The following is a 13,067-nucleotide window of genomic DNA, read 5'->3' on the forward strand; positions in this document are numbered from 1 at the left end:
CCACGCTCTGCTCAGGGAGCTTAAGAACGAGGGTGAAGGCGCACAAAGGTTCAGAGGCAGCCTCCTCCGCCCCGCCCGAGCCTGCAGGGCCCCCCAGCCAGGGCTGAGGCCAAGGCCGGGCTAGGAGAGGCCCAAGAGGTCCGGAAAAGCCGCTGCACCGGGCACTGCCCCAAGCAGAGCGGGCACCGGGAGGGGCCGGGCAAGCCCCTCGCTCAGCAGAGCGGGGCCTCACGGCCGCGGCCGAACGGGGGACGGGAGGCGCGGCAGCCCCCGGGGCAGCGCTCTGCCCGCCCCCCCGCCCCGGGAGCCCCAGGCCCGGTCCGCCCCGCCAGGCTCGCCGCCCCCCCCCCCCACTACCCCGCCGCCCAAGGCCCCACCGGCGCGGCCTCGCCCCCCCGTACCTGCGCCCCCCGCGTGAGGCCGCAGCCGCTGAGCTGCCCGTGCCGCAGCTGCGCCAGGATGTTGGTGGGCAGCGCTCGGGGCCCGCGGCGGCCGCCCCCGCCGGGCCCAGGGCCGCAGCCTCCCCCTCCTCCTCCTCCTCCTCCTCCCGCCGCCGCCGCCGCCATGGCCGCTCCTCGGCTCGGCCGGAGACAAACAGGAAGCGCCCCCTCCCCCCGCCGCCTCGTACGGAGCGGCGCGAGGGTCGCTCCGCAGCGCCCCCGCCCGAGCACGGCGCGCACTGCGCCGCGGGGGACGATGGGAAATGTAGTCCGCGGCTGAACCGGCCCCCAGCACCCCGTCTGCCCCGCTTTTAAACGTTAAGTAAGAATTTAAAAGCTGTTAAAAGTCACCTCCTGCTCCTTTACCTATCTCAGCTACAGGAGGAGGCACCGACATAAGTCTTTTCCAAGCATTTTCCAAGCAGACGAGGTGCTGAGGGACACGGTTTAGTGTTTGATAGGAATGGTTGGACTCAAATCATCCAGTGGGTCTTTTCCAACCTGGTGATTCTATGATTGGTTCAGAGCCCCTCTTCATCAAGGCAAATACTGTTGTCTGCCTCAGTGAAAACTGCTTAGAGAAATCCTCTTTTTTTTATTCCATTTAAAATCTTTAAGATCCTTTAGCTTAATAAATCACCACTTGAATGCAAGTTCTTCATCCCGCACTCTGGTTTCCAAGTTTCTGCATCGTTTTGCATTTTATCTGCAAAATAAACACCAATTACTCTTCCTAAAAAGAAATGAATAGTCCATTATCCACAAGCAGCTCCAGGGATGGGGACTCAACCGCTGCCCTGGACCGCCTGTTCCAATGCTCTGTCACTCTCCAGTAAAGAATTTTTTCCCAATATCCAATCTAAGCCTCCCCTAGCGCAGCTTGAGGCCATTCCCTCTCATGCTATCACCTGTTACTTGGAAGAAAAGACCAACACCTGCCTCACCACAACCTCCTTTCAGGCAGTTGTAGAGGGGGATAAGGTCTCCCCTCATCCTCCTCCCGGCTAAACAGCTCCAGGGCCCTCAGCCACCTCTCACAAGGCTTTTCCAGCCCTTTCCCCAGCTACGTTCCCTTCTCCAGACACACTCCAGCCCCTCAACATCCTTCTTGTAGCGAGAGGCCCAAAACTCCCTGCTGCGTGGGGAGAGACGTGATGCTGCAATAACACATCCACATACTGGACAGGCCTTCCCGCACCTCGTGCCATCTCACATTGAACTCTTCTGGAGGCTGACCACAAGTTTTAACTTATTTCTTTTTCCTCTTGGCTGATTTGTGATGGTTATTTTGAATCCTTCAGGTCCTCAGTAAGAGCAGAACCTCTCAGAGATTATACATCCATGGAATGTAAACCTCTTAGGTTATATATAGAGTGGGACAGCCAGGCACCAATGATTGCACCCCAACATCCCTTACAGAGAGATTCCAAAACATCCTTCCTTCCTTGTGTGGCACAACTCATACAGACGCCACTAGAGTTCAAGTATGATCTCTGCCCTTCAGCAGAGGCCAAACCATAAAATTCTCCTCATAGAAAAGGCTTGCTAAGGATCAGAAATCATATCACACTTCTTTTTGTTAAACGGAAGTCTTAGTGAGATAGTAGTCACTCTCAAATACTGGAATAAACCAAAATTAAGGCTGTCTTGTGTTAATCTGACTCTCCATCCTGCAGCACTAATCAAGATCCATCTAATTACAGATAGTACAACAGTAGCTGTGGACAGACAAGATCTTTCAGCTCCAGCTTAGGAAAGACCTTGCCTCCTAAACCTGCTACCCCTTGGTTCTGCTACTGAAGCCTCTTGGGTGAGGGCACCAAAACACAGTGGTTAGCAGGGATTACTGCGTTTGCCACCTGCAGCCTGTCCAAGTCTTTAGTTTTCATCTACTTTCATGGGTAGGATGATGCTGAAAGAGAACCAGGACGGAGCACCGCATGAAGCCACAGGAGAAGGCCTGCAGCTTGCTGTTCTACAGATCAGACAGTGAACAGTGTGTGAGGTATGAACAGCCGGAAAAGAGATAACTTTAATGTTACAACAAGGAGCCACAAACACAAGCTCCATCTTTATCTAACAATGCCTCAATTTTAGGATGCTCCTCTCTCAGTACCTCCCTTGAAATAGAGGCATCAACACAGTATTTCTACAACAGCAGCTGTCCCACCTGCTGAAGGAAAGTAGTAATCTATCTGTTTTTTATTAGAGCAGGTTACAGGAGCTCTCACATTGCCTGCTGCAGGGAGCAGCATCTGCTCAATGTCTCCTGCACCAAGGGAACGTTGTATTTCAGTCTGAACGAAGTTCTCTTCCACCCTACCTGTATGCATGCTACATACACAGCTCAGCTGGTCCACCCCAAGGCCAGCTTCATTGACCGAGGCAGCTGATGCAGTTATGCAAGTGAGAGCCCAATGGGAAGTTTAAAAGAGGAAGGAAATGGGGAAATTTCATAGGAAAAGCATGTTAGTTTCTGTAAGAAGAGAGTAAGCTCCACTGCAGGGTAAATCAAGCCTTTTCTAGTCCAGGCTCCACCTATGTTTGCAGACATTATCCGGCCACTTACTGAACCAGTTTCAGGCAGGTGGTACCTGACCCACACTGACTCCACATAGAGGACTGAGCAATCTTCTCCGTAGCAAAAACTGCTTTCCTCCTCCCTAAACTCCCCCGCCAGCCTTCAAGCTTTACAGACATGCTAGATTTACAATGCCTCCACCTCAAAATCAAAAGGTTCACAACTGGTCATCAATCAGGCTAACTGCATATTCATGAAGAGGCCAAAGATAAAAGGCAGAGCACATCACAGAGGAGACCTGTAATCTCAGAAGTAAAGCCATAGCTAAGAATCCCTGCTTTTGTAGAAAAAAGCAAGCTACTGACTCTGCATAAGCCTGGAAAACTTCAAAACAAACTCACAATGAACTACACAAGGTACCTCTAACCTGTAGACTTCTCTCTTTCTTAACTCTTTTGCTGTTCAGGCAACCAGTTGGTTTGAGACTAGACACGTTACAGCATTAACAGCTGGTAACTGAATCATATTTCATGAACCAGCAGTAGCAGAATTTAATGAGAAGCAGTTTCACTTCACAATACAATTCACATTGTGAGGTATGACTTTTTCCATTATGGAACTATAAAAATATATTCCAGAGTCTGAATCAATAATTTAAATTTACAGTGAAAACAGCATCAGGTGTTGTCTAGGAAGACCTGTCCCAGTACTGCAAGTCTGGAGTTAAAGGATTGACTGGGGCAACTCAGGAGGGAGTGCGAGTGCTTCCTAGAGTTTCTCTTCTCTCCACCTCTCTCTGAAGAGGCATCTTCAGAGTCTTTTGCACTTTCCCCTTCACCACGGTCCGAAGCTCTTTTGAAAGTGTATTTCTTGTTTTTCTTCAGCGAGTAAAATTCTCGCATCAAGTCTTCCACCTCCCACTGCTCCTCCCTCCGCTTCCTACAGCAATGCAGTGCAGCAGGGTCTATGGGATGAGCTTCAGTGTTGAAGACGTATCCTCCAGCATTCAAGACACATTCCCCGTATGGTGTAATCACCACATCAAAGACTGATCCGTCATTGTGAATGAAGTTGTCTGGGTCAAACAGCAGGTACAAGTATTTTACTGTTTCAGCCAAAAAGAAGGATTCCATGCGATTATCCAGCCTGTGATCTCTCAAGTCTTTGATCTACAAGATAAGAAATGCAGTGGGTTAGAGTTGTATCCAATTCAGTTAAGTTATGGAGTGGGAAAAGTCAAACCAGCTTGCGATGCTTGTCAGTTAAACAGCAGAGTTTGGCAAAAATTTACCCCCTAACTTAAACAGTTGTGTGTAAATGCATCAACAAAGTTTCAGATATTTTGGATTACCATAGTCTAGCAACAAGGAACAGGAAACTAGCAATCAGGAGAAATGCACTTCGTACCTGGGAAGGAGAAGAATAGTGAGTCAGCTTCCCATCATTTCCTCCACTAAAAAAAAAATCATATGGCTTTCACCTGCTTCCCAAATCACAAGGCCTAAATACCTATATTTACAAGGATTTTCCTGTAAAACAGAGCTTAATAGCATTTTACAAACCTGCTATTAAACGATTTTAGAGATATCACTCTGCAGTTCTGGTATGCTTATCAGATTTTCACGGAATAATGGGAAAGCAGCGCCACACAACTGGCAGGCAGAGAGCCTGCATAGGAGTCTTCCTGCTGAGTTGGAACACCTTCTACACACCAAGAGACAGGGAGCAGGAGAAGCTTCTGACGCTTTCCCATGTTTTGGGCCGTGGTGCAGCAGGCAATGACGGAATTTGTCCTGCTGTTGAAGCTGCAAGGTTAGTTACTCCCAGAAACGTGACCAGTGGTTACCAGATCATCTTCACATAGAAATAAAAGTAGTTTGTTTGAACAAAAAGTCATGTTTCAAAAAAAAAATAAATAAAATGTCATCACTTGAATCAATGGCAAAACATCATTCATGGGAATGCTTTCTAAAAGCTGACCTTTATCAGCCACTTAGCTGACTTGGCAGTTCATTTAACACTTACAGTTGCAAATCCACAGTCCACCTTGCTGATTTTCTCTATGGACTCCACGGCATCTCTTCCCAGTTCTAAGAGTGTGGGATCTCTTGTAGCTCGGTACAGATACATTGCACTCTCAATCAGCTCTGCAAAAAAACCCAAACATTTGCAAGCATAAAGATTACCAAACCACATACACAGGGAAGTAGAGATATTAATTTTACTAATTTAACAATACTGCTTTAAGATGATCAGGTAAACAGCCTAGCTTGCCTTCTGCTTCTTCTGGGTCAAAGCACAAACATTTGCTTTTACTAAAGATGTGCTACAAAGAAATTCACTCCAACCAGATTGCATCAGCTCAGGTAGGAGTAGATAATGTTCCCCTCCCACATTCAGAGGGCAGGAGGGGAGCAAGAGGAAAGGATTAGAACTCAGTTGTCAAAAGAAGGAAATGAAGGTGATTTTGGAGAGGATTGCAAACAAAAAATCCAACCCTCAAAAGACAGTTTTTAAATAATGTAAGCCTCTGAAACGGGGTATGTAAACCATCATGAAAACAGGCACTATGGTCATACTCTATACAGGCAACATCTGCTCTGTGCTGTTTACTTACTAAAGAAACAGGTCTTTTTGGATGCTACAATACATTTGGAAGTTAATTCTGATAAGTACTTTTGGTAGAAGCTTCCAATGTGGGTGTCACCTGCTCACTCAGACCAAAACAAAATAAATTATTCTCATTTGCAAAGTTTCACTGACCCAGTAATCAGGTGTGATTTTTTTTGCCAAATTTGTACAAAAAAAACCCAAAACAAAAAAAACAACCAAAACCAGAAAAGACAACAGATCATTTCACTGCAGTATCACAGCCAACATATAATCTTTCTTAGATGCAACTAGAGATTTAGTTTCTTTCAGGAACATGGAGCTAGAATGGTCTATTCATACTCAATTTCACTTCCTAAATCTGAAGGATGGAAGCAGTCACATTAACATTTTGCATGACTTTAACACATCCCATGTCAGACCTTTAAACACATCAATCCCACGTTGTGAACCCTAATAATTCACAGGCCCCCTTTATACGGTAACACTGTAGTTTGCTTCCTTTAAAAGGCAGCCCTGCCTTTGTGAACAGCAGAACGCAAACCACGTCGCTTTGACTATGAAAATTGCTGGTAAAGTGCATGGGGGAACTAAGTCAAAGCAAAGTCAAAGCAAAACTGGGGAGAAACTTCTGGAGGGCAGGTGTAGCTAACGTTTAATCTTACCACCAGAGGAAAAGCAGGACTACAGTTCATTTTTGTTTTATTGCTACTTACCTGGCCTGAGTGGATATCCTTCTCTCTTGTCCACTGTGTAGCCCTGGGGAATGTTGTAGAACTCAGGCAGCCCACCAAACTGCTTCCAGACAGTGTAATAGTTGAGGAACGTTCGCATGGCAGTATCTACGTCCCCAATTAGGCTCTGAGAGAGAGGAAACAATTAGGAAAGCAACTTCTGGGTGAAGAAACAGCACAAGAATTGATGCAATAATGCTCCTATTGTCAAAGCAAGAGATGGTTACTAAAATGGGTTGTTTAGCAGGTCCAAACAGTGTAAGTAATATTTAGATATGACACCCTAAGACTAGGTAGGACCAAGGAGACAGGTGCTGCTTTTCTGTTGGATCACATTCCACACACCTGAAATAATATGAATTCTCTTTGATTTTTAGTCAACAGAAGGCTGAGTTCCTTCAGTCAACATTTGTTAGTCAATGACAGTATCCAGTCTATTTCAGTGGGAATAAAGTCACTGACTTAACCTAAGTATTGATGAGAAAGCAAACCTCTCAATGGGAAAGGATTCACACAAATAAAGCATCTATAAGGTGCTCAAAAAAGAGGTGTGGGGTTGTTTTCTGCCTCATCTTCCCATGTAGATTATGAGATCACTGTCAGCGGAGTTTGCTGCAGCAGAACTGCTCTCTGTCATGCTTAATGGAAGATGCTTTTATAGACCATAGATAAAGCCAACATCTGCTCTTCTACAGGCTCAGACAGCTGGAGATTTCAACCAAGATCAAAACTGACACCAGCACAGATGAGGGTTATATTTGTAACCTTGATATTAAAGAGCAATCCGAGACAGATGAACAGAATCACCACGTGCTACTGGTACTACAGCTCTTACCTGTAGGCCTGGCCAGTAGGCCTCCAAGGACTGAAAAACAGGCATGGACACTGTTCCTTTGTACATCTGAACCCAGAGGTACCAGTCATCAAACTTTGTGTAATTTTTGATAGCTTTGTTATATTCTATAAAGAAACATAGATGGGTAGGTTGTCCAACAAAAAATCTTTAAGAATGAAAGAACTTTTCACTTAAGCCATGTCAAGTGAAGGGTTTCTCAGCATGCTCACTTTGGTAACTCTCCATTATCACAGATTGTTCAAAAGTTTTACAACAAACCCTTCAGCAACAGTTTTGAATGTACCCAATTAGAGTATCCTTCTTTCCCAGTCCCACGTGCAGAGTTTTCACAGGTGCAGTCATGGAAGCATTTCTGGGACCCTTTGCACAGAAAACAAACCGCTCACCTAGGAACATGGACATCAGCTCCTCGTCCTGCAGGAGAATGGCACCTTTAACAAGGTATTCGAAGTAGGAATCCACTCCTGCCCCGATGCCAGCATCTTGGGCCACCCATTTGGCCGTTATCACATCAATGTGGTTACCAACCTGGAAGAAGAGAAGTTAATATGAAAATAAAGCTTATTTATTAAATTAACATTAAAAAAATATCCCACAACACAACCAGACAACAAAACCTCACCCTTTCTTTCAGGCCGACCCTTTCACAGATTCACAATCTCCCCACCAACTCACATTTTCTCCATTACCAGACACATTTGTCAGAATCAGAGAAGTACAAATTGTGGAAAATATAACTTGGGAATTTTATGTTTTCAATATAAACACTGCACTGGCCAAATCAAAGTATCATGGAATCATAGAATAGTCTGGGTTGGAAGGGACCTTAAAGATCACCCACAGTTCCACAGCCCTGCCATGAGCAGGGACGCCTCCCACTGGATCAGGCTGCCCAAGGCCCCATCCAGCCTGACCTTGAACACCTCCAGAGACGGGGCAGCCACAGCTTCCCTGGGCAACCTGTGCCCAGGCCTCACCACTCTCACGGTGAAGAAATTCTTCCTTATGTCTAGTCTAGTAGCACCATTATGCTACTGTAAAAATACACCATTTCAACATGATGTGCCTGGTCTTAATTCACATCCTACAAAAGGGCAGAGGAGGATGAAAAGGTCCAGATACAAAGATGAAGGCCAAGGGTGCAGAAGCCATGACAGCTCCCATGCTAATATTCAAACAGATCCTGCAAGCCTTGGACTCCTCAGCTTAGAAAGCAGCCCAGATGATGGAGAATACAACAGAGCATTGTGACTTGCTTAACAAAGGTGAAGATCAGCTATTTGGTGTATTACTTGAAGCCCATAGCAGGCATTTGCCTCCCAGCCACTTTTTCGGAGCAGAACAATGGCATAACACTGGGCTGCACCTTAAAGCAGAGGTGGGGGCACTGCAGGCATCTGGGAACAATGTCAAACACATGACTTCAACACAGTTACCAGCACTGTGGTTATCTACCTAGTTCTGTCTCTCTGTGTATGCATTTTTATGCACAGAATTGCATCCACAAAGCTACACAAAAAGCAGGGCAGTAAATTCAAAGCCCATTCCTCACTCACCAGCCCAATATCTGAGCGATTTTTCCACAGCGCCTTCAGAGCCTTCTTGGCAACATCCTCGAACACAGGGTCACCCGTAAGGTGGCTTAAAGTGGCGAATTCCACTATAAATGTGCCAATTCCAGCAGTACAGGTAACTGGAGTCTCCCCAGGGTTTACTCCGTGCAGCAAGTTCACTGTTCCATATGGCATCCCAGTTGGGGTCTGAAAAGCTGAAACATTACATTTTCGGTTCACGTGAGCGCTCACTGTTAGGTTTGACAGACCAAAAGCATCACATTCCACTGCAGACAGGCAAGAAACAAGGCTAGAGCAACAGAAGTAACTGGAAATAATTAAGTTACAGGCGAGTGTGATCCTGTGAGGGACAGTGAGGGTACCTCAGGCTACAGGCAGACCTGGGAAAGCACTGCAGACCTCTCCCACCTTGCCCAGAGCAGCAATCTGCATCCCTACATTTTTTTACAGCACCAGCAGGGTAGTCAAAATAGACACACACGCTGGTCAGCAAACACTGAGCCTGCGATGACTCAGTGGCAGCCCGAGTGCAGGCCACAGAAGTGAACAGCGTCATGCTCCCAGGGCACACACTCTAGCAGCCAACAAAGGGGAAGATAAAGCTGCATCTTGTCTTTACAAGGTGCTCTTTCACAGGCATTATTTATTATTTATATTAAATATATTTCCTCTCAACAAGCAGTAAACAAACTGATGTGTTAAGCACATAAAACACCTGGCATGCACATATACCACTGGTATCACACTCTTAGCAATGTCTTCCCGCAAGCTAAACCTGCTTTGAGCTCAGGCAACGTAGGATCGTGTGATGAGTTCACACATCAAGCAGTGACACTTCTCCAAACGCAGCGGTTCGCTCAGAAAATACAGCACAGTAACACAAACTGGACAAGCTCTCACCTGGCAGGAGTTTGCGAGCTGCCTCCTCTGCCATCCTGAGGAGAGGCCCAGAGCACGGCCAGCCCGCTTCCACCTCAATGCCAGCCTTCTTCGACAGCAAGTGAGCAGACAGGAGACCTCCCACCACTGGAATGGGCACAGGGAGAATCCCATTAAAAAACACAGAGGAAGAATGAAATCTGAAACCATTTATATTTATCTGTATTTATCACGATGCAGAGGCAGTGTTTATGGAGAACAAAAGCAAGGTGGCTCATCTTTAACAGCCTAATTTAATATGCCACAAAAGAAGAGTGACTTGTTTCTTCCTGTCTGTTTGCAATACATAGCAGATAGATATTTTAGAAGCAACAATTCGCCCTACTCCGCCCACACCCCCCTGCAAACAATCAAACAAGATAACAAACACAACTATGAAATTAATTCCACTCCATTTCTTCCAGACAGCTTAATGCCATGTTTGTGCACAGTAATACAGCATGCCTAGATTCCTTGGGGAAAAATGCCTAGGCCAGAGTAAAGAATTTCCATGTGGCTGTGTGGGGCAGCAAGTTACTGGCCTTCTCTCAGGCTTTTCTATTGTCACACAACAAGCACATGCACAAATTACATTACTGGAAAACTTGGGTCAGCAGTTTTGGACAGAAGAAACAAAACGGGATAACTAACAGTCCTGTTCCCTGCCAGTGCCTTTAGCTAGATAACAGTGAAGCAGTTAGGTTTCGCCTGGGTACAAGATTCCAAAGGCCTTGTGATTTTCAAGAAACAAGACAAGCTTCAGCTTACGAGGCTAAAGGAGAAGATCAGTATTCTCTATTTCAACACAGTAAGTAGGAAAGCATTCAGTTCATACCATTTTGCTGCAGAAGGTGTTTATTCCAAAGCTTAAAACCTGCCACTAGAATATCGAAACTGCCATGTCTAATTCTATTTGTGTTGATGCAGTAAGCAAAAACGTGATGTGCAAAGACAAAAGGGAAGTGACGCTTCTTTAGGATTTTTCTGTGTGTTCACGTGTCCTGCTATAATGTGTTACAAACCCACCCCGACCACTGCCTCGTGTTACCTCTGTGTACAGCTCAGGCTCCTACAGGAAAGTAATCCAGCATAAACACTATGGAAAAACCCACCTCACCTCGAATATTAGTTTCAAAGACAGATGCATTGACATCAATATCGAAATCCACCCCATCCTGCAGCACACTGACAACTCGCTGGAACTCAGAAACATTTCCTAGGATCTGCAGGGGGAGCAGAGCAGAGAACAAGGCTCAGAGTTTGTAGGAAAACAGAGGCACAATTCAATGTCAGAGGCTAATTCTAGTTATGGTTTTGCTATTTTATGAAATAAATAATTGCAAGTAGTAGTAAAAAAAGTAACTGTTTAATCTCATAGAATCCTAGAATGGTTTGGGTTGGAAGGGACCTCAAAGCCCACCCAGTTCCACCCCGCTGCCATGGGCAGGGACACCTCCCACTCGACCCTGTTGCTCCAAGCCCCATCCAAGCTGGCCTGGAACACCTCCAGGGATAGGGCAGCCACTACTGCTCTGGACAACCTATTCCAATGCCCCCCCACCCTAACAGTAACATATTTCTTCCTAAGATGTCACCTCAATATTCACTCTTTCAGCTTAAAACCGTGCCCCTTGTCCTACCCCTGCACTCACTGATGAAAAGCCCCTCCCCAGCTTTCCTGGAGCCTCTTTCAGTACTGGAAGCTGCTGTAAGGTCGCCCCAGAGCCTTCTCCAGGCTGAACAACTTCAACTCGTTCATCCTGTCCTTGTATGGGAAGTGCTCCAGCCCTTGCATCATCTTCGCAACCTCCTCTGGACTTGCTCTAGTGGATTCATGTCCCTCCTGTGCTGAGGACGTTTCACATCTTTATAACTGACTCAGAAGGGGTCGGGGCAGGGAGCTCTGGCCAGCTGCCTCTTAGGGCTAGAGCCAAGGGAAAAGCTCCTATGTCAGTTAATATCCAGTTCTCCACCATCTCCAATGGCATGCATCAGAAACAGTGTGGCCAGCAGGAGCTGGAAAAGGATTGTGCTCCTGTGCTTGGTATTGATGAGGTTGCACCTTGAATCCTGTGCTCAGTTTTGGGCCCGTCAATACAAGAAGGACACTGAGAGGCTGGAGTGTGTTCAGAGAAGGAGAATGGAGCTGGTGAAGGGGCTGGAGAATGAGCTTTATGAGAGGTGGCTGAGGGAACCAGTGTTGATTATAGCCTGGAGAAAAGAAAGTTGATGGGAGACCTACAATTGTCTGAAAGGAGGTTGGAGTGAGGTGGGTGCTGGCCTCTTCTTCCAGGTAAGAAGTGATAGGAGGAGAGGGAATGGCCTCAAGCTATGTCAGGGGAAGTTCAGACTGGATATTGGGATAAATTTCTTTACTAGAAGAGGGGTGAAGCACTTAGCAGAGGCTACAGAGGGCGGTGGTTGAGTGCCCATCCCTGGAGGTGTTTAAAAGACGGGCAGACGAGGTGCTCAGGGATCTGCTTTAGCAGCAGACAGGTACAGCTAAACTCAGCTAGCTCAGAAGTCTTTTCCAACGACAAAATTCCACGATTCTACGCCTCCCCCGCGGCAGAGCCGGGAGGGAAAGGAGCACAGGCGGCTCGTACTCACCAGCAGGGTGTCCAGGGCATCGATCAGCGTGAGGGAGAAGCTGCGGGGGGAGAGAGGCGGGTGAGGCCGGGGCGGGGGGAGGCGGCCCCGCGGCTCTGCCCGCCCCGGGCCGGCCCCTACCTGCCCCAGGTGTCCTGTCCGTCGCAGGTGAGCGGCCTCAGTTCGTCGTAGGGGAAGGCGCTCTCCAGGTAGTGCTCGTAGGCGTGGTAGAACATGGCGCGCACCCGCTCCCTACGGCGCAAACACAGACACCGTCAGCCCCTCGCGTCAGCCCCCGCCCTCAGAGCCGTCCTGGCCCGCACTCACCGGTACAAGGCGACGTCCAAGGGCCGGGAGGCCCCGCCGGGCGCCGGGAGCCGCAGCGCCCACAGGCAGAGGAGCGGAGCGAGGGAGCGCAGCGCCGCCATGGCGGAGCCGGCCCGCCCCGCAGCCAATGGCAGCGCGCCGGGCATGGCCCCGCCCCTCCGCGGCCCCGCAGCCAATGGGAACGTGTGGAGCACGGCCCCGCCACGGCCTGTAGCCAATGGGAGCGCGGGATGAATGGCCCCGCCCCTCCTGGCTCGGCACATAATGGCAGCGCGCAAGGCACGGACACGCCCCGCCCTGCCCTGCAGCCAATGGAAGCGCGCGGCGCATAAGCAGAGTGCCAGATCACCCCGCCCTGCCCCGATTAGGGACCAATGGGAGCTCGCGGTGCCCCACCAGGCAGCCAATGGAAGAGCGCGAGGCACGGTTCCGGCCCCGCCCCGCCTGTCCTTCCAACCAATAGGAGAGAGCGTCTCATCGCACATCTCCGGCCAGCAG

At 48.1% G+C, this 13,067-nt stretch overlaps 2 protein-coding genes across 2 annotated transcripts in view; both read right to left on the reverse strand.

Annotated features, from left to right (window-relative positions):
* The window catches only part of TRPC4AP (transient receptor potential cation channel subfamily C member 4 associated protein), a 36,447-nt gene extending 35,860 nt beyond the window's left edge, over positions 1 to 587 (reverse strand). The window contains exon 1 of the mRNA XM_069871747.1: positions 402 to 587. Coding sequence (XP_069727848.1) covers positions 402 to 566 — 165 coding nt within the window. The 5' untranslated portion in view covers positions 567 to 587. The remainder of the gene's footprint in view (positions 1 to 401) is intronic.
* Positions 588 to 2,441: 1,854 nt separating this feature from the next.
* EDEM2 (ER degradation enhancing alpha-mannosidase like protein 2) lies at positions 2,442 to 12,679 on the reverse strand. The gene is made up of 11 exons (XM_069871845.1): positions 12,570 to 12,679; positions 12,384 to 12,494; positions 12,264 to 12,303; positions 10,771 to 10,876; positions 9,636 to 9,761; positions 8,718 to 8,929; positions 7,548 to 7,689; positions 7,141 to 7,265; positions 6,288 to 6,432; positions 4,987 to 5,108; positions 2,442 to 4,130 (listed from the first exon to the last, which is right to left on the reverse strand). The coding sequence occupies exons 1-11, from the start codon at positions 12,668 to 12,670 to the stop codon at positions 3,639 to 3,641; spliced, it is 1,722 nt and encodes a 573-aa protein (XP_069727946.1). The 5' UTR covers positions 12,671 to 12,679; the 3' UTR covers positions 2,442 to 3,638.
* Positions 12,680 to 13,067: the final 388 nt, after the last annotated feature.

Source organism: Phaenicophaeus curvirostris, chromosome 18, assembly GCF_032191515.1.
Source record: "Phaenicophaeus curvirostris isolate KB17595 chromosome 18, BPBGC_Pcur_1.0, whole genome shotgun sequence".
In the NCBI taxonomy this organism is placed as follows: Eukaryota; Metazoa; Chordata; class Aves; order Cuculiformes; family Cuculidae; genus Phaenicophaeus; species Phaenicophaeus curvirostris.

What these genes read in the sequence shown, in the direction of transcription:
- EDEM2 (XM_069871845.1), bottom strand. Translation starts at nt 12,670, where the DNA reads ATGGCGGCGCTGCGCTCCCTCGCTCCGCTCCTCTGCCTGTGGGCGCTG. An exon ending in TTGGACGTCGCCTTGTACCG is followed by an intron (nt 12,495 to 12,569) that starts GTGAGTGCGGGC and finishes TTTGCGCCGTAG; the next exon opens with GGAGCGGGTGCGCGCCATGT. An exon ending in CCTACTGGCCAGGCCTACAG is followed by an intron (nt 6,433 to 7,140) that starts GTAAGAGCTGTA and finishes CCTCTCTCTCAG; the next exon opens with AGCCTAATTGGGGACGTAGA.